The 24,479-nt window shown below is 42.7% G+C and overlaps 1 protein-coding gene across 1 annotated transcript in view; it reads right to left on the reverse strand.

Annotated features, from left to right (window-relative positions):
* Window positions 1-1,910: 1,910 nt before the first annotated feature.
* LOC117150511 (hemicentin-1) overlaps window positions 1,911-24,479 on the reverse strand; it is a 35,132-nt gene continuing 12,563 nt past the window's right edge. The window contains exons 3-13 of the mRNA XM_033317418.1: window positions 23,916-23,990; window positions 20,258-20,355; window positions 18,965-19,110; window positions 18,755-18,816; window positions 12,272-12,430; window positions 11,157-11,285; window positions 10,167-10,301; window positions 8,460-8,609; window positions 7,926-8,012; window positions 7,604-7,870; window positions 1,911-2,659 (exon numbers count right to left, since the gene is read on the reverse strand). Of these exons, the coding sequence (XP_033173309.1) occupies window positions 2,463-2,659; window positions 7,604-7,870; window positions 7,926-8,012; window positions 8,460-8,609; window positions 10,167-10,301; window positions 11,157-11,285; window positions 12,272-12,430; window positions 18,755-18,816; window positions 18,965-19,110; window positions 20,258-20,355; window positions 23,916-23,990 (1,505 nt within the window). The 3' untranslated portion in view covers window positions 1,911-2,462. The remainder of the gene's footprint in view (window positions 2,660-7,603; window positions 7,871-7,925; window positions 8,013-8,459; window positions 8,610-10,166; window positions 10,302-11,156; window positions 11,286-12,271; window positions 12,431-18,754; window positions 18,817-18,964; window positions 19,111-20,257; window positions 20,356-23,915; window positions 23,991-24,479) is intronic.

The following is a 24,479-nucleotide window of genomic DNA, read 5'->3' on the forward strand; positions in this document are numbered from 1 at the left end:
TACAATGTCGTCCTGAAACTTTCAGAAAAAAAGTCCACCTAGCTGGCAAAAAAGATGGTTAGAAAAGGGAATGAAGTGCACTGCATACCATATCAAAGCGAAAAAAAGGAAGCCAGGATCCACAATGGAAGCAGTTAGCTAAGTGATACAAAAACTGGCTCAATGCTTTTTGTTAAAGGTCAGAGTTGGCTTTAACTTTGGCCCGATGAAAGTGCAGCCGCAGTGCATGCAGTGGGCTCATTTAATATGTTGTCAAATATTAATGTTGAACATTTATTGCGGCTTTACGTCATTAAGCCGATCAATGTCGTGCGTGCAAAAAAAGGACCTCTGACAATAGAAATTATTTTGTCAGCGAAAAACGGCAGAAGTAACGTCCAGCATCTCTGCCCATATTTGATTACCATGCATATTGCAATTATCACTTTTGCTGATGACATTATATAAATTTGTCATACAAATACCTACCATGAAATATTACATAGTGTTTAAATTTGTAAAAGAATCAAAGGTTACACTTTGACTCTGAAAGTTTTAAAAATTGAGCCTGCTTTAATATATATTGAATTAGTATACCCTTACAAGGGGTGTTTTATTTTACAAGGAACAAAAAATTTGTTGACCCTTCTCTGTTGTGCTTTAACATATATTTCTGACTAAGGGATATCAGATAGTCGAAGCGCTCGACAAAAGAATTTCTTTTCTTCATTTTCGAAATGTTGGATAATTATTTTTAAGTTTAAATATTTATACGTTTTGCTCTGGAAAAACAAGCGGGCTTTTACTGTAATTTATAATGAGAAAAGCACAGTGGGTAGCCGCAAATAGCTGTGCATTATAATGGAGCTCATTTCCGGTAATTCTTTAGTCTGTCTGCAAATTTCCGATTGCTTTCCTTGCCTTTTCCTTGCCACCGCCATCCCCCCCTCTCCCCCTCACCATTCCTTACCAAACATAAATTTTTATATGTTTTTTTGACATACGGCACATGCTCTGTTAGCTTTATTAACTGGAGCTGGTGCCTTTATTGCCGCAATGGCCAGGAGGTCGAACCGAAGGGACAGTCGACTGCAATCGTTTCACATGCCAATTTTTTGCCATTTACCATGGCGTTGTGTGAAACTCGAGTCAAAATGCCATGGCAGCAATTTGATTTTTTTTGTTTCGCTTTTTTATGTTGCATTTTTTGTTTTCCGGTGTGGTGTGTGCTTTTTTTGGAATGGCGCTTAACTCTTCAGCTCCTGAGGAAAAACTAGCCACGTTCCATTATACACCCGCGTCTCACACGCCGCCTCCTTTAATTGCCCACTCGACGAAGTTTATGGGGGCGGTGGCAGACATTTAATTTATTTTAATAATTATTTTTTATGTTTTTGCGCTTGCAGTTGCCCCGCTTTGGCATGCCCACCGCTTTTTTTAATGAAATTATAAAGTCGCGAGACTTTTTCGCTATGCTCACTTTTTTAATGAAAACGAAAAATGAAAAATGAAAAATGTTTCCATGTGGGTCGATGGCGAACAAATTCGCTGGCAAAGTAAACAATGGCAGCGGGCGGTGGGGCTTCACTTGTTTGGGTATAGTACATTTTGCGGTTCAGTAAATATTCGCCTTGGGGCTCCAGCATTATAAGGGTTCGTTGGTAACAATTTTGGCTCGTTCTCCTCGACGCGAAGTACTTATTGAACTGAACCGCACCTTCTATAAATGTGGCTCTTCAAATATATAGAAAGCCTTGAATGGGTACACGCTCCTTCTAAATAATACAAGCCAAAAAAATACAAAATAAATTGGTAGTTGGAAATAAAGCATCTCTTGTTTCATCACCCCAAATTGATTGAAAGCTTTCCGAAAATGTTGAAATCGTTTTTTATTTCCAGCAAAAAACGACACATTTTGAAGAATAGGGTTTACAAGATTTAAGACGGATTTTTATTTTTACTTAAATCATGATGAAATTGTTTATGTAATAGTTATTATACAGCTTGCAGTGCTTGGAAACTAAGCTAGAACTGGGCTAATAGTAAAAATATTTTTTGTTTCAACTGATTTCGGTGACTTAGATCTAATCTCGCTTCGAGTCTCATGTTGTAGACACGTGCACCTGCTGCTATTTATACTTTCGCTCTTGTAAAGATCATAACATAATTTGATTATAATAACAAAAATATAAACAGCAACTGATGCACTTGGCCTAAAACATTCTTTGGTTTAAGCCCTTATGTTTTATACTCTAATACTTTGTATTTCCGTTGCGAATCCCAGTTCCCACCAACTTCTTCAAAATGCGACTTAAATTTTAGATTTACCTTAAACATCAACAACTTTTTACAGTAAGCAACTTTCCACATAGCACAAAAATAATAGTTCTTCGACCAACACGATTTATAAGGGTATTGCTTACAAAGTAGTTTATCTTAGTTAGACTAACATCGGATATCCATATGCCCATTTTGTACACTTTTTAGCCCGGCCACGGCCCCAGATAGCCGACTCCCAGAATCATCGAAAGTCCAAGGATCGGCGAAACGGGAGCCAGCCGGCTGGCCCATCCTTTGAGGTCCTGCATGCGATCCAGGTCATCGGTCAAGGACTTGGCGTCGTGCTTGGTGAGGTGTGGACTCTTGCCATCGGAGCGATAGGAGGCGCCGTGATCGGATCCTGGAAGGAGGAGATGGAAAGGGGATTTCAATGATTGATTGAAATATTTATGGTTCTTTTGTGGACTCTTGGTTTTTACTACGCGGACTTAATCAACTGACACATGCCACTTTATGGTGCGCCCTTCATATTGCTGGGACTCGAATGTCATCAGCTGAATGTCCTTTTTCAATTATGCGCTTGCCACACGCCAACGAGCATAAACAATAGACCCAGGATGCGTTTATGGCCAGCCATTTGTACCAGGCGACAATGCGAAAGATATAAAACGACCTCCAGTTCCAGGGCAACGCAGAAAGGGGGGACAGTGAGCTCAGGCTACAGGATACACAAAACCAAACTGTTTGTCAACTGACAGGGCAGAAAGTATTGCATATAAAAGGGACACAACTTCGCCTGCCCCACTTATTTGTTACATTCTCACTTATACTACTCCGCTCCTTTTTCCCAATCTCTCCCTCGCTGGGAAAAGCGAAAGTATCCCACCGCCCTCCACTCGTCCTTGCTGGTATTTTGTTTCAATTTCACTTGGCAGCATCGAAAATTGTTTCGATTTTTATTGCTTAAGTGCGTTAAACCCTTGCGCCCTGCATTCCAAATGTGGGGTTGCTCCGGGTGGTGTGGGTGTTGGTGTATATGTGCGATTGTCCTGCAGGACACATGGCTATCGTGAACTGTGGAGTGGGCCTGCTATTGTTTTTGCCATCAATTTATCGTGCAGTTTGTATTTTTTGCGAATCGTCTTCCTTTTTCGGCTGTTTGTTTGCCCGGAAATCTGGTTCATTGGACATTTGTTTGCCAGTTGGGCTTGGCCACCGCCTGAAATGGTGTGTGGGCGTTTTGGCTCATTTTTTGTCCCCTCGATTTGGCTCTGTTTGACTTTGACGTGAGGCCATTGGTCATTAGGTGGATGGCAAACAATTGCTTGCGGGTCTTTCAAAAACGTGTTTGGGTTGGCCCTACGAACAGCCTAATATATAAACACTCTTAGGAGTTTCAGTTAAGCTGGTGTCGATTTTCATTTTGGGGTTAACTGATTGAAATTGAAAGTAACGAGAGAACTTCATAGGTTCAACAGCTAATTACCTCTTGATTAGTATTTTGTCAGCTCAGTTGAATAGGTCAAATCTACTATAGTTACCATATATGACCCTCCTTTCAGCGGATAAATATGGCATTTAAATTAAGAGGCAGTCACATATGCTGGCAACGAGGACTCTTGGTCCTTGAACCTCAATCGACGCAGTCGAACTTCATTGGATGAACGAATGAACGTACGAACTTTGTCATAACTATGAAATATGGCTCGACGGCTGGTCCTTCATTTTTGGTCCATCCAAGGACTTTTCGAATTGTTTTTAACGAGAACCCTTTTATTTTTATAACGGAAATGCGCAAATTGCTTTGCACCGGGCTGCCAATGTATTTGTCTGTCGGTGTTCGCATTGGTGTTAGTGCTGCTGGTGTTAGTATTGGTGTGTCGATGCGCTCTTTTTTTTTTATTTCTCCATAAGCAGCTTTCCACAAAACTCCTTTGCGCTGCCATTCCTGGCTGGTGTTGCCTTGGTTATTTTGCTGGCGTCTGCAAACATTTCCATGTGTGAACGCCGGCAACACCAACACGCATCGGAGTCCTTGTTTGTGCTCTGCGTATGTGTGCGTATGCGTTCGTATGTGTGTGTGTGGCTGATTTTTATTGACGTTTGAGCATGTGTTTATGGGAGCGGGTTGGGGGTTGGGGCTTTGCAAGGTCCCAACGGTGTCTTTAAACAGCTTAGACCCAAACGGTTGGGGAGCGGGTGCGAAGATGGCGAGGAGAGCAAAGAAAGCCCTGTTTGCCGGAGTATAACGATTTGGCTCAACGGAGCACTCTTAAAACTACTAGGAACTTTAAGTCATTTTTGCATAATTCCCCCGGACGATCCGCGGGGAGCAATTGGACTAATAGAATGAAAGTGCGTCTGCTTTTGATGCACACGCACCTTTGCTCGCCACCGTAAAAGTGGAAGCCTTAATATGAATATATGTAACTACAACTAAAGTTAAACAGGTTAAAGAGCGCCAAAATAATCCTGCTGACACCACCATAACCTGGAAATAGGTATGGAAAGTGTCAATGTAAAACCTTTCTGATGGCTGTAGTTCACAGCTCGTCATTATCATACAAGAGACTTTATTACCCAGGCTGCAAAAGTTTGTACGGTTAAAACTCTATGCACCTTAAAATTATATGTAATAAAGTTTGTCTGTCATCTCTAATATATATTTGCTTTGCTAATTGAATATCTGCATTTCCCTCGCACTTTCTTTGTCTGAGTAATGGGTATCTGATAGTCGAGGCACTACGCTTTTCGACTTGAACTCCATTTGGTAGCGGTTTCAACACCTCGATTTCCGAGCCTGCTGCACTCGAGCGGAACAAGAAAAAAAAACGCAGCTTGCACTTTACACTTGAGACGCACTTGGTCCTGCCATGCCTTATATTTATGGTGCAGCATTTCCCCCTTTTTCCATGCCCCACTTGCTCCCCGAAAGACTGTTGCATCCATAAAATCGCGCGGCACGCGATGACCATTCGGAGTCTGGCTGTCTGTTGCATTGCATTCACTTCATCGTTTCTCACTTGCCGGAAATTATAGGCAAATTATTGCCAGACACTGAATGCTGAAGTAATCATCCATCCGTGGTCCAAGGTCCGAGCTCCGAGTCCGGATTTCGCATGTGAACTCCCTGGCCGGAGCAGTGCAATTTTCTTTTATTGCATTTCCTTGTAATTTGTGGCATATTGTTTGGCTGTTGGCCGCACAAATTAAATATGACAGCGACAACGGAGCAGCAGCTCCTGTGGTTGATTGCAACATTTTAATGACAGTTTAAGTGGCGAGCCGAGAGCATCTGCAGCACTTATTGGGGACACCAGTTTTGTGGCCTCTGGCCAACTAAGCGCTGACTGGGCGGACATGTGGAGGAGCATTCGACTCGACCCCAGTGATAATTGGAAATTGAATTTAATTGACGTGCGGATAGCCGTCGGCACATCTGGACACACGATGTGCTCATCCGCTGACCATTGAATGTGTAGTCAAATGTATGTGGTGTGTGTTATTTGTTTTCCAATTGCCACTCCCATTCGCTCCCAGGTGGCCTTCAACCAACTTGGAACCTCAGCTGGGATTGCTGTAGTAGTTGGATCAAGAGATGTGCAATTATAAGCCCATGTTGTGAAATTCAAGTGACAGTGTTAGCATAGAGGCATCCGAAAAATCCCTTATGATAGCATCACTTTCGCCCACTTCGTGTACCCGCAAATCGAGGGGCGTGTGGAAATGTTGCCTTGGTCATGAAACTCTGCTTGTCGCTGGCTTGTTCCGCCTTAAAGTGTCAGCGGATGGGCAAAAACAGTCGCGACATATGCAAAACGCGGGAACGATAAGCGAACAAGCCACACCCACTCCCACTGCTACTTCAACTCCCACGGCTGGCCCCAAAAAATGGGTTTGGCCATACCGTGCAATGCTGTAGTATACCACCTACTGGCACGATATGTGCAACATCTAGCAGGTAATAAATCTAACTGTAAACGCAGCGCTTACGACGTTGCATGCGGCGCTTGGAAGTTGTCGTCATTGTAGCACCCGCATCCAAGCGCCCATTTACCACCCCCATGTCGCCCATTCCCCCTTCCAAAAGTGGGCCCCCCTTTCGAATGGACGGCCATCCTGCGGAGGGATGCAACATTTTTGCTGGCGTTTGCCAAAAACGGCGGAATAAGTTTTGGGGCAGGGGCAGGGGGAGCTCTGCCGCTTTGACGCCTTGTGTGCAATTTGTCTGCTATTTTTATATTGCGCTTTTTGGATACCTACCCCCGCCTCTGCACTTGCCCCCCTCAAGCCCACTCCCATATTCAATTTGTTCGATTTGATTTTGTCGAGTGCATTTTATTTTTAGTCAAGCGCGTATGCAGAAAATTCCACATTGCAGCAAAGGGCCTGTAAAGTTTTATGCGTTCGTCCTTGCGGAGCGGGCGAAAAAAGGGGGGAGGGGAATGGAGGTTGGAGCATTGTCGCCAATTGTGCGATCGGGAAGAAGCGGGAAAAGCGGAAAATGCGGGAAATGCAGGAAATCGGAAGGCAAGTGTAAAACTTTATGCTTATCGATTGGCAGCTGCTCCAAGGAGACTTTGACTCGTGCTTTAACCCAGCAGCTCGATAGTTTCATTGGCACCTCGAGCTAAATATCTCTCTCACTTCTGCCGAGAACAAATGCCAGAAAGCCCATTATTATTTATTGTGATTGTACATTACGATGGTCCGCATTAGCAGCACATTATAGCCGACACATTGTCAACTCAGCAAGAAGAGATCCCAGAAAACCTTTCCATTGCATGCTACAAAGTCATATTTTCCCCCGAAAAGCGCAAAAAAAAAAGAAAATATATATAAACGGACAGCAAAGGGAGGGATACAAAAACATACTTTCCTTCGAGTTGGCCAAATATTTATACGCTTACGCAACTGAAGGAGCGGTATGTTCGGCTATCAGTAAAATGTAGCTCTATCATAAAAATACAATATGTATATCTATACTATCAAGACATTTAAGTAAGTTATTCAAAAGGGAACTTCACTTTTCAATATATCAAGCTCAAAAGTATAGGGTATTCGTTAGTCAACCCTTCCCGCATGCTGTCAAAGTTCGCTGGCAGCTCGAGCCAAAAGTATCTATATCTAACAAGTGGCGACAACGACATGCCAGAGACCCTTAAGCCAAGCGGCTAAAGTCGTTATGATTTGTCATAAGCATAAAATAAATGGCGAAATATTTATGGTGTGCTACGGCGTCCCCAGGGAAGGAATTTCCATCAATTGCCGACTCCGAGTGGCTTAGATAGCCGATTCCCCGCAGTGTCGACGAAGGGCTCCTTCTCCAACGACTCCAACTCACCATGGTTTTGTTGCTGCTGCTGGTGGTGCTGCTGCTGATGGTGATCCCTTCCCCTCGAGGACGCGGAGGAGGAGGAGGAGTGATGATCCTGCGAGTTCCACAGGCTGGAAGTGGCTCCCACGAAGACGTTGTTCAGTCCGGAGGAGGACTGATCCGAGCCCTTGCTGTTGGACTTGCCGCGTTGCAACTTCGTGTTCTGTTGGCCATTGCCGGGATTGAAGTTGTACGGATTGGTATTACTATTCTGGCTGCTGCCATATCGTTGTTCTGAAATTACAGATGTGTTAGCTGAGTTTGGAGTTTTAGAATTGGAGTTCCTTACCTTTGTTGTACTTCACGAGCACCACGGGCACCGTGTTGATCGAGACCGTCGGAGCCATTGTCGTCATCGTGGTGGTTTGGGGAATATCTGCGTCAGAAAGTTAGAGCAATTTAGCTAAGTAGCAAACTAAGAACATGAGTAACTGAGAAGACATCTTTAAAGTGAGTTTTAAAGCTATGGAGCACTTCCACCACTTTCCATATCATTGATTTCCTCCGTCGAGTGTAACCCGTTTACAGCCCAGAATAGCCTGCTGCTCGTAAATCAATCACTGACACTGGGAATATGGCTACCTTCGAACTCCGACTGACCCTTTGTTTTGGGAATTTATCAGGCAAACACACATGGCTGTCGGCTCACGCAGAGTCATTGACTTAAATTAATTAAAAGCTCGGGCCGGGCAAATAGTTTGCGCCTAATTGCCAGGGGCGCCCTGACTTATGGCCATTGTTTATTGGCCCTACGGTTATGGTTATTGTTATTGGACCCGGCCAACATATTCAGGTAGTTATTGTTACTTAGGCCAATACTTACGGTAAAGTTTGATAGCGCCGTCAGTGTCGCCCAGAGAGTTTTTGGCCACACATCGATACGCCCCGAAGTCCTGGATGTCCACCTCGTATATGGTCAGGCGCATGGTTATTTTGTAGCCCGATTCAAAGGTTTCCGGCACAAAGCGCTCACCTGAAAGAGAAGCTAGGCAGTTAGGCGGTGTGAAAGGGTACTGGAGCCGCCCTGAAACCACAGTGCGCTTTGACCCCTTTTCGAAGTAAACTGAACTGAACTGAACTGAACTCCTGCCACCGCCCTCCTTCGCAGCCTCTTGTCAAAGTAATTTAACTTACTACCAAGAAAAGAACTTTTGCATTCGCCCCAGCTCAACTCAGGTCGGCTTAGCTCAGCTCAAATGAGTCCAACTGGGCGAGACCCAAGTTGGTCCTGCCATCCTAGCCATCCTGGCCATCCCGACATCCTCGCCGGCTTTTAGGACCCTGCTGCCCCTGTCAAATGGCTCGTTTTAATTTATACAAAAACAAGTCTGTTCTCGGTATTGTTGCCTGTCCCGTTTTTGTTTGTCATGCAGGTTTTGATTTACGTTTGATGTCGGTTAGATTTAGTAGCACTAAGCCGAGCATTACATTTTGTACAGGTTCGGTAATTGTTATGCATGCCGGTTAGGCGACTGATTACTTCAGCAAATACCATTGTGATGGCCCGAGCAGAGATGTAGATTTCGGCCCCCAGTCTTGATTAGAAATAATTGGGTTTCGGGGACGAGATATATTGGATAGTGTACTCCTCCTGCTCCTCCTCCTACATTTCTTGTTCGACTAAGTTGGGGCATTTAAACCGGATAATAAGATGGCTCTTTAAGCATTCGCTGGCTTTCAGTTGCCGCTCTTGCGGTTATGGATCCTCTGACTATCTCAAAACTAAAACACAAAACTCCATTAAAATCCAACGGCGGTTGGACAGTACTCGGCAACTGCTTCTGACTTGAGGTCATTTTCAATCACTTTTTCCCATTTTCTCCGCTGGCAAAAAACAACTTGAAAATAACTGGAAAAAAAAGGAAAGCGTTCCGACTGCATGTCTGTGACTTTTTCCGCCGGCCTCCATGCCGATGACGATGCCTTTTCCTGTCCAGTTCAGTCCATTGCGGGCAGTTGGGGGTTAAGTGGAACGTGGGGTCCACCACCGCAGTTATTCAGCGACCGCGGATTCGAGTGTTCGGCTGGATGTATATTTTTTCCATCGCTTTTTCACTTGGAGTCCACAGCGTTTTTGTCATCGCACTCAGTTCATTTCTCAGTGAAGATGAGTGGGAGAGTTGAAGAGGTTAAATGAAGAGATGGACCCATCCATCGTTAAAGGTCCTTAGAAAATTAAATTGCACGTACTAGATAAGAGGCTGGCCATGGAGCAGCTACGAACTATTGAAATTGAACTGGAAATAAGATACCTTTGGAGCAGAAGGCTATCGAACTAATATCTTTATGCCAAAGATGTAGAAACGGCTTCTTCAAGAAATGCACTTAGGTTTAGTTGCAATTTTCCAATTCAATTAAGCTTGAATGTAACATTATCTAAAAGATGCAGTACTACCAAACCATTCTTTGTCGAAAAAACTGACATTTCATTGAACATTTAGGCTCTCATAAAAATGTTACATGTAAAAATTACCAAAACACAAGATCCCAATGTAAGAACCTGAAGTTTCACTTGCATTGAATCACTTACCTGGCACAATAATCGTGTCGTTCTTCATCCAATAGTTGATGGACTTGGGATACGCCTCCGACTGGCATTCCAGGGTTATGTTCTGTGTAAGGGCAGCGCCGACTAATTGATTTTGTATCCAAATCATGGGCGGAACTGGAAGGCAGCAGAGAAACGGGGTGTCAGAACGGTGGGCGGTGGATACATGCTGATGGGAAATATGTGGGCCGGAGTGTTGCGTCAGGTGTGGAATGTTTGAGCGATTTCAGGGCGGTGAATGGGCGACGGTAACAAAGAATTCCCATTTATAGAGAAATTCCGTTCGTTATCGTTATTGTTTTTCTAGTGCTTTATGCTCCCGTTTGGCTGCTCGCTGCGGTTGCCATTTATTGTTTCCAACTAATTGCTTTTTAATTTTATAGCAAAGCCACAAAAAATGCTTTGCAATATAAACGGAAACGAACCGAACCGAATTGTGGTTGGCTAACCGGCTAGAATTGTTCCGGAACAACTTCTACGGCGGTCCGGCTTAAATATGTGCCGTGAACTTACCTAACAAATTGTTGAGCAATTTTAATTTTTATTTAATTAGCGCGAAGGAGCCGGGCAAAGTGCCCTGAAAATGCTAACTAGCTGCGAGCGCGGAGAGAATGGAGAGCGGGGTGCTGAGCACACACTTAATTATTTGCTTTATGCTGGCACCTAAAAGTATACAGCATTTTCCAGCCGCCCCTCGCTGGGAAAATTAAAATGCAGGGCATATTTAGCATGGCAAGATTTCGAGTGGGACTTTGTGTGTGTCGCAGTGGCAGTGGTGATAGTCTGTGACTGTGTCTGGTGTTTTCCGCTGTGGTCTCGTCTGGAGCACCCGGCTGCCTGCAACCTGCTCCCTGCATCCTGCATCCTGCCCACTTGGTCCCACGAGCAGGATGCGGTGCCAGAGCCTGGCGCAGAACTATAAATATTTAAATATGCTAAAATTGATGGGCCCGCCCCGCCCCAAATACTCACAGTGCACAATGAGCATCACACGCTTGCTGACTGTTGGCGGGATGCCATTGGAGGCGATGCAGAGATAGGCGCCCATGTTCAGTCGGTTCACTTTGGCGATGGTCAGGAAGGAGCCGTTGTAGGCGACGGCTGCGAATGGTGAGATGCAAAAGTATATAGATAGAAAGACAAACGGCGCAGTGAAAGCGATAGCGTGCGATTAATATCAGTGGCATCGATTGGCATTTCCACTATATGGTGGCAATCACTTTTCAATGCCATATTGCATATAAGCCGGAATGTCTACGGCATCAAGTTTCACACTCACTCCCAAGGGAATCCCCCTTAGCTCGAGGAAAATCTGCATATTCGAACACACAAACACACATACGGAGCCATGCAGCTAATCATCGCGTTCTCATTGCTTATGCAACTCGGAAAATCTCACAAGCACTACAAGAAAATTCTTTAGTTCCAGTTTAAGTCTGGTTTAGATTTACTTTCATAATAATAATAATGATTTAAAAATTCGCTAGATCTAATTTATTCATGAAATCAGAGAGAAAGCCACACGCCGTTTTTACATTTTGAATAAATTTCAAGCTAAAGAAAAATAGATTTCTAACTGCAAGCTATTACACAAAAGTTTTTCCTTCAGTGAATCGCATTCACTCTGACAGAACTCATCTGAAGTGAAATCCTTCTGACAATTCCACTGCAAAGATGGAAAATTCAAATTGCATAGAGTAGACATGTTTGCTCGTTTCGCCCCCTGCATTCGTTTCCTTATTGCATCCTTCGTGTTGGCTACAAGTCCTTGATTTTTGGCAATAAATTTCTGAGCACAGTATCTGCTGGTCGATCAAATTTGATCTGGTGTTGCAAACTCTAATCTTATATTAATCGTGGCATGTGGCCGCTATTAGGGGCAACCCAAATATCGCTCAAGTGGCAAGCAAGCAATCAAACCGTTTTACTTGCAACAACCTCAATAAAGTAAATTATGGTGCTCCGATTTGTAACTGTGTTCGAGCAGCCTCAACACAACAGCACACTCGAGTTAATTACCGCACAGAGGAAAGTAACTTTAAAATGTTTTGTAATGAAACTTAATGCTGCGGCAACATGCAACTCACCCTCGGCGCCATTTGGCAGCGGTATCAGTTCGCCACCTTCGCGTCGCCAGGTTATCGTCGGAGTTGGCGATCCCGTGGCGGCACACTTGAGGGTTACGTTGGAGCCCTCACGTATTACCATATCGGTGCTGGTCGGGTAGTCCAGTATGTCGGGGGGCACTGTTGCGGTGGCCCAGGGCACGTGTGCACACGTATGCGGAGATACAAAGTTTTGAGGCGGCATATTATTCATACGCAGTGTGGGACGGCGAGCCAGTGAATTGTGCGGCGGGTTCAGATACATAGCCAGTTTTTTTTTTGCGGTGATGAAGTCGTTTGCATGAAAGAGAGAAACGTAGGAAAGGACATTGTCATTCGGTTGTTTAAGTGGCTGGTTCTTAAATTAGGTATATTGTCTGGGCAACCTTTGAATTCGAATTAAAGCGATTGCTTTGCTGCAACTAGTCTCGAGATAATGCAAAGATTTTCCGGTGGCATCAAACCGTAATTAAGTAAAATATTTAATTTCACTTTTACGCAAGGCAAAACGAAAGGTAACTACAACTCCTTACACCCTTTTACATTTCCATGCCATGTAATACTGGAGGGCTTTATGTCTGTGTGCACCTTTTGCGTTGCACTTCCATTAATTATAATTCTGCACTTGCCAAAAAAGAAACAATTAAGTGGAGATAAACTGAGTGGCAGAAAAATAATGGAAACATGCTGTTTTTAATATTTTCTATGTAATATTCGAATAGAGGAAACCCATTTGTAGCAATATAGCACCATTTTCACTTCAACCTAGTTATGCTACCTTGAACAATTTCCCAAAATAGAATTAGATTCCGGCATGATTGGCTCTATTAACAGCACTTGATTTGCCCTTTTATTGAATTTGATTTGCAACGCCGTCGCACGTTTCAATTTTACAGGAAAGCCGCCCAAAAGCCAAGTTATGACTCACACACACACACACACAATGTGACTTCAAAGTCTTCATGCCAACAATGATGTGCATGTTTTACAAAATGTACTTTGACTTTTCACCCGGCCCACACACACATCCGTATACGTCATGTCCTACAAATTGAATGTAGGCTTCGTTCCAGCTCCATCTCCAGCTGCTTTTTTCCTGTGTTGACTTTTCCTTTAATAGCCCGACTCGTGTCACAAAAAAGCAGCCGTGGGGGCGTGGCTGGCAATTTCTTTTCCTTTCTTTGGCACTGTTATTGTGCACGGCATGCGTTGATAAGTTATGAAATCAGGTGAAATGATGTGTGATTAAATTGACGTTACAGAAATTAATTTCAATTGGATTGCGATGACGGCAAATGGGCAGATATGAGCTTGACTGATTTGGGGATTATCGATAAGAGTTTAATCCGCTATTGAAAACTTAAGGAACTACATGCAATTTAATATGCAATTTGAAAATATTGTTCTGAAAATAATCGTTTAAATGCAGTTTATGTGAACTCAGCAAAGGGGCCACAATCGCATTCGAAATTTAATCGATTCATCATATTTTTAAGCTCCATTCAAATCAAATATTTCTGCGGTCCAAGTGCACCTTTTCGACTAAGCCCATTTAACTATGGCCCAAACTTCAGTGCGGAACCATATTGCTTTATATAAATTATTCAATGCCTGGCTAGCTTTCCCTCTGATCCCCAAAACAATCATCGCTAAAAACAACAAACTAGCCGACAAACAAGGCAAAACAAGCTCAAAAAGTTCAGAGCCAAAAAATAAGTGAAAAATTCAGATATTTGTATAAATTTTATTTTTCTCGTCTCTATATCCAATATTCATTTTGGTTAGATTTTTGCGAAAGAGGGATCATTTAGTAGTTGGCCAGCTCTGGTTGGCCAATAGAAATGGTTTTTTTCTAATATAAATAATGGGCCAGTTTTGTTAAAGTGGTTTTACCAAAGAAAGATGTTAGCCAAAAGGAGGTGGTTGAAAATGTTCTTTAGCTCCGCCTCAGAAAATTCAAACATACAAACTTTGTAGCATAAAATCTTTAAAATCACCACCTCAATCCTTTTCATAAAATCTCTGAGTATTTATGTTCCATTATAATTTATGAGGGAATACTATTAATTGTATAAATCTTAGCACCCCTTTCCTCATATTTAATTTAGTGGGACCGAAACCAGCTAACCACTAATGTCATTTAAAATAGGTGTTAACCGGAATCCCACATTTCCTTTATAGCCATAATTCTATACATTATCTTCGGCCTATTAACATACAAGCAATTCAATATACCCTAATAGCATGGTTAACATAACGATTTGGGTTTTAAGTGCTTGGCTGATGTCAGTACCTGTTCGTTATCCTAGATGAGGTCACCACCAGAGAACTGCAGCCCGCCACTCGCACTCTACGTCCACCCGATAAACACTCGGTACTCTAGGCACCCCGTGTTTTTTGACACCCTACTTGCGGCAACACAAAATACTCGAGTGTTTTACCAACGTGGTGTTATTGTTTCGAGTAAAAAAACCACCCGAGGCCTGCTGCGCAATAACCATTTGGGTGAGTGGACGCACAGTCAACGATCGGCCGCACGTCATTTTTTGTATGCGGGCTGCAGTTCTCTGGTCATTTTTTGTACGCCTAAAATTTTTATGGGAGGAAGCGTGACGGGTATAAGAAATGAAGGGTAAAAGGGAATACCCAAGAAAATTTTTGTGCTCATGTCTTTGCTCTTTGATGGACTCAATGGGTGCCTCCCATTTCAAACACATAAAGTAATTGCAATTAAAGACGGCATTTGTTGATTTTTACGTTTTTTAATGTCGCAATCTAAATAATAAAAACATAGTGGACTTAAAAAGTATCTATTAAATATAAGGAACTTCATTACTTTCACATTTTTAGGATTTTGCATCTAATGTCTTAACAAATAATAATCTTATATATTATTAAATAATACTTATACTTAATACTTAACACTTATACAAAAATTAAGCAAATAATAAGAATTAATAATATAAAATATACATATAAGAAGGAATGTCTATTGCGAGTGGTTTAGGTTTTTGTAATAGGAATGCAAAATAAGGAGGCTATCTACAGATTTTGGGCATAATCTATTTCGCTTTTCTGTTATTATATTACCTGCTAGGGAAAACACTCTTTCAGCTGCTGCGCTACTGGCTGGTATTGATAAAAGTTTTAATGCTAATTTTGACAAATGAGGGTAACAGTTTGCGTTATTTTTCCACCACTCAATTACTTCAAAATTTTGAGACAATGGAACTCTTTGTCTAATATATCGTTCAATTTCATCTAATGGAGATTCATTGAAGTTGGAATTAGACTCAGTTACTAACTTTGGGAAGAAGAATTCGTTTTCAGAAAATATTGTTTTGTTTTTTTTTGAAAATAAGTTTGGACTTTCTAGACTTTCTGGAGTTTCTGGAGTTTCTGGAGTTCTTGGAGTTTCTGTAGATTCTAAGCTTAATGTGTATGAAATTGGGACTTGAATTTGTGAAATGCAAAACACCTTAATTTCAAGAATATCTTCTTCCAGAAGATGTGCTGCGGGTGGATATAAAAAAAATGCCGCCTTATGCCATATGCTTAGATTTGCCATCCAAATCTTACGAATATTTTCCAAAATTCTTTCCTTAAGCAATGCTGCTGCAGAAAGGTCTAAAATATTCGGCTCGCATAATTCTAAAATTTTAGAAATGGATGGCAATACGAAGCATATAGATGGTGAGCTAGATGTTTGCAACTTCTTAAATATTCGTTCAAAGTCTCCTAGAATATCTACCACAACTTTTAAAGATGATTTATTAAAATCTACATGGATATCAGCTTCACCTAATATTTTATCCACACTACGCCAGTTATCCAGAATGGACTTCATCATTTTGTAGTTGGAGTTCCATCTAGTCGGACAGGCGCTTTTCAAAGTGGTTTCTAGAGTATGCTGCAAATTTGATTTTTTGCAGTACTTCACGATTTTTTTGCATGATTTGACAATTTTTTTGAGTTCATTGGCCTCGTTAAAAGATTTTTCTAAAACATTTGACAACAGGTGACTGCTACAATTTAAACGGGTATTGCCCTCTAAAGCCTTTTTTATATTTGCTCCCCTGTCAGTCACAAACTTAACATTATCAATGTTCTCAACATTGAATTCCGAAAATAAACCTTTAATTTTCATTAAAATGTTTTCGGCAGTCGATTTTTGAAAATTCATCGATTTTAGTGCCAAAATCATGTCACAAAGTTTAAAAATCTTTTTCGTAATGGAAAGTGATGCCCAAAAAGTTTCTTTGGACATACTCGTCAGTCCACATGTCGACGGTCGCACTTGCTCTTCCGCTATCCACAGCTTTTTTTATCTCGGACGAGATTAGACTCCTCTTCTCTTCTGCATCCGATTTGGCCTTCCGACTTAATGTTGTTGGATCAGGTAGTAAGTCATCGACGTCTACCTGTTCCCCATAGATAGCGCCGATTTGTAGGAAAAACTTCACCAAATTTTTAAATCCGGTTCCGGTTACTGCAGAAAACGGCCGACAATCTTGGACAACCCATTGGGTGCATTTTTCAATAGCTACTTTCTTGACGTTTTCCGAAACAATTTTTAATTCCGTTGGTCGTCTTAATGTTAGACAACATTTATGGCGGGATAAATTGGAGGTGTTTTTGTGTCAAAATTTGAGCACTTTCTGGCATTGACTGCAGAACAGCCATCCGTCCAGAACAGTTTCATCTTCCTTTAAAATGTCACATAAAATGCTCCAAATAACACTTTTTCCTTTATGTTTATTGGCAACTGAGTAAGTTCCATTGTAAATTTTATTTTTAACGAAATCAGCCGCTTCTGCCATTATTGTGACCTTTTCCTTTGGCTTCCAAATAATACTGAATCCTAACAAGCTAGTAAGTGCATAGTAAAAAACAAAAAAGGGGCAATTAACAGCCGAGACACTGGACCAAAGACACAAGAACTCAACAATCATTATGTATGGCGCCATTTGACTCGACTACCTACGAGACCACTCGAGTATTTTTGGAAACACCCGAGTATTTTTGGAAACACCCATGTGTTTAACGGTAAACCCATAAGTGTTTTTCTCACTCATCCCTTTTTAGGCAGTGTGTGATCGGCACCCGCGACGCAGAGCACCGTATTGATTCGGGTGCGCGCACAACGGGGTGTCTTGTCTGCATGTTCAGATTTATACTGTGTGTTTGTAAGTACCCGCGATGTGCGTGGCGGGTAGCACCCGCACACAAAATTGTAGGGTGTGAGTCGAGTGGTAAAAAAGTGCCACCCTTGCAGTTCTCTGGTCACCACTAATTCACCTATTATCCTTTCTCCCAGCCTTTTGTCAAACACGCTCTTTGAGCTTACCCTTACCAAATCCCAGCGAATGGTTCCTAAGTTCCGATCACTTTCACGCCGCCATTTATTTGCTTATTTCGCGGTGTGGAAAACTACAACAGCCGCTGACAACAATAATAGTTGGTTGCCATCGCGCTGGCTGAATGGGGGGTGGTGGGTGGGGGGTGTGCGTGTGGGTGTAGTGGCTGAATGGGTGTGTGGGTGAGTGTTGCTGTAGGGGTGCGCTGCAAGGAAAACTCCATAAAATCGAGCACTTTGTCAGTGGCAGCTGGAAAACCCGCGCTGATTTAAAGCGGCTTGCCATTTTGCTTACGGACTTAGTGCGGTTGTGTGTGAATTATTTCCATGGCAAGGCGGCGGCGTTGCGCTCAGTGTATCGAGTAGAAGGACTGGGTCCTTAATGAATTTCAACATCAATGAAAACACAATCAACCAGAGTGGTTACTTATGCGGATGGAGCGGGGCAACCGGAAGCGGGACACAAAGCCCGAAGCTCCGCAAAAAGGGGCGGCATATACATTTTAAATTCGCCCAGTGAGCTCTGAGGTTTTTCGGTGCCGCTCCAACGTCTACGCCGTCTGAATAATTAACGCCAGGACATGGACGACCTGGACATAGATGTGGATGCGGATGTAGATGTAAATGGGGATGGGGATGGGACAGGTGCACGTAGCATGTAAATTGTTTCATTACCTTTCGCTCCCCTGTCGCTGTTTGCGGGCCGAACTAATGTGTTGGTTAAGTGAAAACTTTTCCGCTGGCACGGAGCCTGGCTTAAGTCGAATATCAGCTTCTTCTTTTCGCAATTAGACTCAATCGAGAGCACGATAGTTGCAGTTGCACAACTGCGCTTTCCCCACCCACTTTTCGCATTCAATTGCCACTTGGCTGAGCAATTAGTGCAATTTGAAAAACTATCAACAGCAACTTTGTTCTGGCTCCGAGTTGAGCCACTCAAGCCAAATTACAATTCATTTGAGCTCCCCTCAGAGTTACCTACCTACGTACGAATATATGTATATGCATGCATCAATTTTGTTTGACGAGCTTTGGTCTATTTGGTTAGACAAAATGGGAGTGTGGGGCGGGGCCTGGACCTTACGCAACCTTTAATATCGAATACTCACCGACAACATCCAGATAGCCGACTTGACTCTTCATGGGATCCGTGTTTATTTGGCACATGTACCTGCAAGCGATGCGAATGAGATTGGGATACTTGATGGATATCTGCGGATGGCAGAGGAGCATTGCAATTATGGTGGCATTTGAAGTATTGGTATATTTCAAGGCACCGCTAGTGGCAACTGTGCAGCTGGACGGGGGGGATACATTACCAGCCTTTATCGGACTCCTTCACATCACGTATACGCAAAATCCAGGCACGTTTCTCGGCGTGAGTTATGCTCATGCGATGATTTTTGGTTATGACGTGATTTTGTATCGTTAAAATGGTCTGTGTATCGACACGTAGCCACGCAATCTAGAAGAACAACAAAAATGTACACTGTAGCAAGAGAATTCGTTTATATTTGCCTCCATTTCAGTTGTAAAACTAAAACGTTGAGCGATTTCCTCATCCCAATGCTAATGCCCCAGTGGCGTGGTCGGAGCTCATTTATAACGCCCAGTCTTACGGCCGGGAAAAGTGGAAAAGTGTCGCCAAGAAGGTGGAAAGTGTTTTGGATAATGCGCCCAGTGCAGTGCAAAATGTGCCAGCGGGGGCCCCGAATTAAACTGATTTCAACTTTGTTCTATATTCTTAGTACTCGGGTTGATAAAGACCTTTTTCTTGCGGAGCCTTTGTCATCGGGGGTATTATGAAATATAGCTTAAAGAAGCTGCAAGGATCATCGTAGCGCCCACGGGTTTTGTACCACATTCTGAGTATTCCAGATTGCATAGCTTTGTGCTACTATTGCTGTACGATCTGGGACACTTTTAACATGGTATCAAATCTGATTCACTTAAAGGAACCCGTAATGTGCTTGTTATCAAGGGTCGAGTTACCTTTGATCACCAGTAAGTGAGATTGTTTCTGATACGATTTCGTTTTCTGGCAATCAGAGGAACTCGACTCGACTACAATCCACCTACCTCGATGGGGCACTCAGGCTATAAGGTAGAGAAATTGATGTTGTCTACACTATTCAGACTTCAGTTTCATTGCCTTTCAATTTGTTTGCCCCCCTGCAACAGTGATAGTGATCGTTGGACCAGACAATGCACTACAAAGGACTCCTCCAATAACCTAACCAGATATAATCAAAACGGACAAACAAAATGGAATAATACCCTTGCTATTTTCGTTTCGGCAATTCATTGAGATACATTTTCGGTTTGTTTGTGTCGGTTTTGGTGTGTCACGAAATCAAAGTAACGCTCATGGGCTCCGGAACGTGCCCAACAAAAGGGTCAGCTCAACGCAAAAGCACGACACGCAAAGGTAAGAAACTAGGACCCCACTTAGCCACGTTTAAGCCGATGATGTGAGAATGGTCTTCACTGACAGGCCAAAATGTCTTCCCTACGACCCCAGAAATGATATTAAATAACACATGAGCAGTGTTTTAATTTGTAATGACCGAAATATAAAAAAAGGAAAGCACGCATGGATTCTAAGAACTCACCTTGTAGGTCTGCAAATTGTCGACTACGCACTGGAGTACCGCCTCCCGACTCACGGGCACCGTCACGTTCTGCAGGAGTTCTCCGAACTTTGGAAGATCTGGAAGAGAGGACATGGCAATTACTACTGATTTTTCTTAGTCTAATCTAAAACAAGGTACATATCAGGTTGTTTCCTGTATTTGATCGAAACATCTGTATATACCTTTGATCCGATTGGACAAAAGTGCATCTTCTAGTGGATAAATCCAAGTCGTTATGATAAATCAATCAAAATCTTGGTCCAACTTGCCTTAGAATAGGGGAGCTTAACTTATGTTTTTAATGTTTAAGTTAAAAGCCACTGTTCTAAGACAATTTGATGATCAAAACCGCCGAAGAAATACTTAATTTTGTACTATTTTTAAAATTTATGGTTAAACAAAAATCAAGCATCGGTCGTTTAAAGTGATCTTAATGAGGGAAGGTGCCCAGCATTTTCATGAATTACTGTCAAATTAAATTCCTCTTTAAGTGATTATGTGTAAATGAATAGACTTTGCAGTTAATTTAATTGAATATAACTTAATTTAATTTAGGCGACCTGGCTTAGATCAGATATCAGTGGGCTGGCGGTCATTCCGCTGTGTTTAGCATAACCCACGTCTACAGCAACAATCATGGACTCGACTGGCCTGTCAGCCAGTTCTCAACCAGTCAATCAAAGTCCCAGCACACCCACTGACACCCACCCACTCACACCCACTACGCAGCAGAATGCTCAGCGAAGCGTTGGAAAAGCGCGTTGACTTTAAAGGCGCGCCCGCAAGTATGCAACAGATTTGTGGTTTGGTTGCTTGGGCGGTGAGAATCTGAGGCGGGGCAGGACTTAAAACTTAGCCGCCTCACGCCGCTGCTTTTTGTTTGTGTTTGCTGCTGTTTGTCGCTGACATGCTCAGAAGCCTCGACGAAGTTTGCGCTTCGCATACGCCATGGAATAAAATAATAAAATGAAATAAAAACAAGCAAACCCCTGGCAGACGAAGGCCTTTTCTCATATGCGGGGCACGCATCGGTTAAGGCAAATCAACACATAACAATCTTGTACTTAAAATGCGTAAACAAGGCGATAAGCAAGGGTGATGGCCAAGAAAGTGGCGGGGTGAATTTTTTGATGTTTATTGATGCGGCCGTAAATCTCAATTGCGGCAGCAAAATGCGCAACATCGGGAGGAGGGCAACCTTTCGCTCGTCTCGTCCTTTTGTGAGTCCCCATCCTGTCGTTTATTGTCGGCTAATCTCTTCCTGAACATCACGTTTCGAGTTGTCAACGATACCCTCATTGCTTTCGGGCAATAGCCGTTTGGGAGTCGTTTCGATCGTGGAATTCAAGGATCACATAGAAGCTAGGGTATCATTCGGAAAAGTATAATAGGTATCTAGATAATTTTTTTAATTGCAACTAACTTAAGAAGAATGGTTTATTGAGATATTCATTATTTGTAGCGGTATAAACAAGAAGGACGTTGACTTTGACTTTATTTGAGCAATATGAGCATGTAGTTTAGTACTGAAATAGACACTTGTGGTAACTATATCCACATCCAGCGGATTTTATCTGAAGAGCTTTTCTTAGCATTCATCTTGTATCTGCTGTGCACCTCACTTGATAATAATAATGAAACCAAGCCCGAACAACTGGAGGATACCACTAATAAGCTCGATAACACAGGCTTCAATTCGTCAGAGCCGAAGCAGAAGGTCCTTGTTGTGGGCCGCCTCGCAAACTGTTTTGTCATCGTCTGCCGCCTTTTGCCAACTCATTTGATTTGCCTCCGCTTATTGATACATCCAGGCAGCAAGGATATGCCTGCGTGAGTGGGGGCTTTTATGGCATACTTTCTTGGAGGCGGTCGTGTGTGAATATGTGGAAATTTGTTACATATTTGCGCTTCGTCTTCGGGATTGAAAGTGTGATTGTTTAGTGGATTTATGGGCATATGAAATTAGGATTTAATGGGCATTTGCTTTGTATCTGAAGTGGATAAATGCCACGGGAACCCTCGGATCCATGGCTCTGAGTGCTTAGCATAATGTTTATGATGTATGAAAAGAAATTGTAAATCGCCGTTTAGGGCATGTTCTTTGGAGGCTTAGTGTCCTGAATAAAAACTCGGCTTAAGGGATTCCCCTCCCAAACTCTGCCACATTCTTATTCTTGTATAGCATTTAGCTCGCTGCGTACAACATAGAAAGCATTGGGCAGCATATGCAGTTGGAATTTCAGTTTCCCAGCTCATTTCAACTTGAGGCGCTCGCTTGATATTATAAACTACTTTGACTTAGTTACCAGTGCCTAATGGAGCACTTTCTCAAGCTCACTAGGCACAATTTCCCACTTTCCTTCCGCTGCTTTAAGCCAACTTTATTAAGTCAAGTCGACTTGACTGGCATTTCAACTTAATAAGCGCAACGGCAACATCCAGAGGCAGAATGAGAGGCAACAACAAGTAAATGGCGCTATTTAAATGCTAAACAACTCTATTAACTTGCACGACACACTAACACACTCGCATGAGATGTGTTCGAGATATACCCACACACTCGCATGCAGGCAGGCCGCCTCACTTTCTCGCATATCCCATATCCTGCATACATACCATATCCATGCCAAGGGCAAGCTTGACATTTGTCCGCCGTCTCTCTGCTGAGAAAACTGAACCTCAGCACGTTTCAAATACAATTTACAATAAATAAAATTTAAAAGCGAGAGAAAGACTGCTACAGCAGCCAAGCAACTCGTATTCCGAGACACTCGAGGGTGGGGAAAAGTGGGCAGGCGGAAAAGCGCGGGGAAAAGCAACTGACTTAATGGCGCCGTTTTAGGGAAAAGCGGAGGGCGGGGAATGCCGGGGATTCAGACAAGGACTGAGCACGTGACGACACTGGGGATAAGTTTAAGAGACATAAAAAGGACACGGCTGCAAACTCAGGTGGATGTGACCGACGCGTCGGGCTGACAATTAATTGTTCTTAATATTCGTAATAACGAAATCAATCAGCAGGTCTTAGAAAGGTCTTCTGAGATTAAAGCTGCACTAATTATTAACTAGGCACATAAAGCAAACGGTCTTGTCCTTTTGTCTGGCTAAATAACTGTTCGTATATTAGCCACATTAAAGGTAAACACGCGTATTTTCTTAAGCTTCTATAAATAAATAGAGCGAAATATATATATACTATAAATATATATACTTTCAAACTGTATCAAATCTGAAAACAATACTGAGCTTAATTGGGTAATGTTAAATTTGTACAAGTATATATAGATGCATTTATAATGACTTTCAACAAGCAATGCACTTAACAAATTAATTTATAATAGTTCAGTTGCACTGAATAAAATCCAATTGACCCACCCTCTGAATAGGTGATGTGTTTCAACCTTGAAATCATTTGGCAGCAGCAGTCCGGAAAATACTCAATGCAATTCCTCGCATCCAATAAGGCACTTAAGTGCACTATCGTATCCTTAAAGCATGCATTATAAGCCAATGTGCCGGTGCCTCGTCACAGGACATAAAATCCTTGTGCAAACCCCCCCCCCGCCTGCCATGAACATGGGTTCCAAGTCGTGTGAATTGGCAATGGGAGGATGAGCTGGTATAGCAACTGACTTACCTTTCTCGGGAATCGCATTGACGACCGTATCCTCGCGTATGTCCTCCAGTAGCTCATCCTTATTTTGCATTTCAGCTGCGAGATTTCATTCCGAGTGCCGGCGTGGCATGAAAAGTGTTGAGAGTTCATCCGGAGGAAGAGCAATGAAACGAGAGACGGAATGTACATTTAGAGAGGTAGTTAATATTGGCTTGGTTATCCTTAGTGCAAATTCAATTTGCGGTGAGAAGTGTGTAAGGAATACAAACAGATACCCACACTGCCATTTCGCACTCCTGCCAAATTGGCCAGCTAAAAACCCCAAAACCGCACCCAACACGCCCAGAATACCAAGGCAGGAAACTTCTCGGTTCGTGAACTTTTCCAATATTTTAAGGTCGCTTTTTCAGCGCCTTTCTTTGCTGGCGCTCAGCTTGTAATTTTCAGAGCCACAAAATGAAGTTGCAATTTGACTTTTGTGCAGCTGCAGCATGGTGGAGCAGATGAAATCGATTGGATGGAGGGCTTTCAATTCCCGCAGGTAACAGGTAAAATGCATTTTCGGCACGCGCCATAAAATATTTA

This window comes from Drosophila mauritiana, chromosome 2L (genome assembly GCF_004382145.1).
Source record: "Drosophila mauritiana strain mau12 chromosome 2L, ASM438214v1, whole genome shotgun sequence".
NCBI lineage: Eukaryota > Metazoa > Arthropoda > Insecta > Diptera > Drosophilidae > Drosophila > Drosophila mauritiana.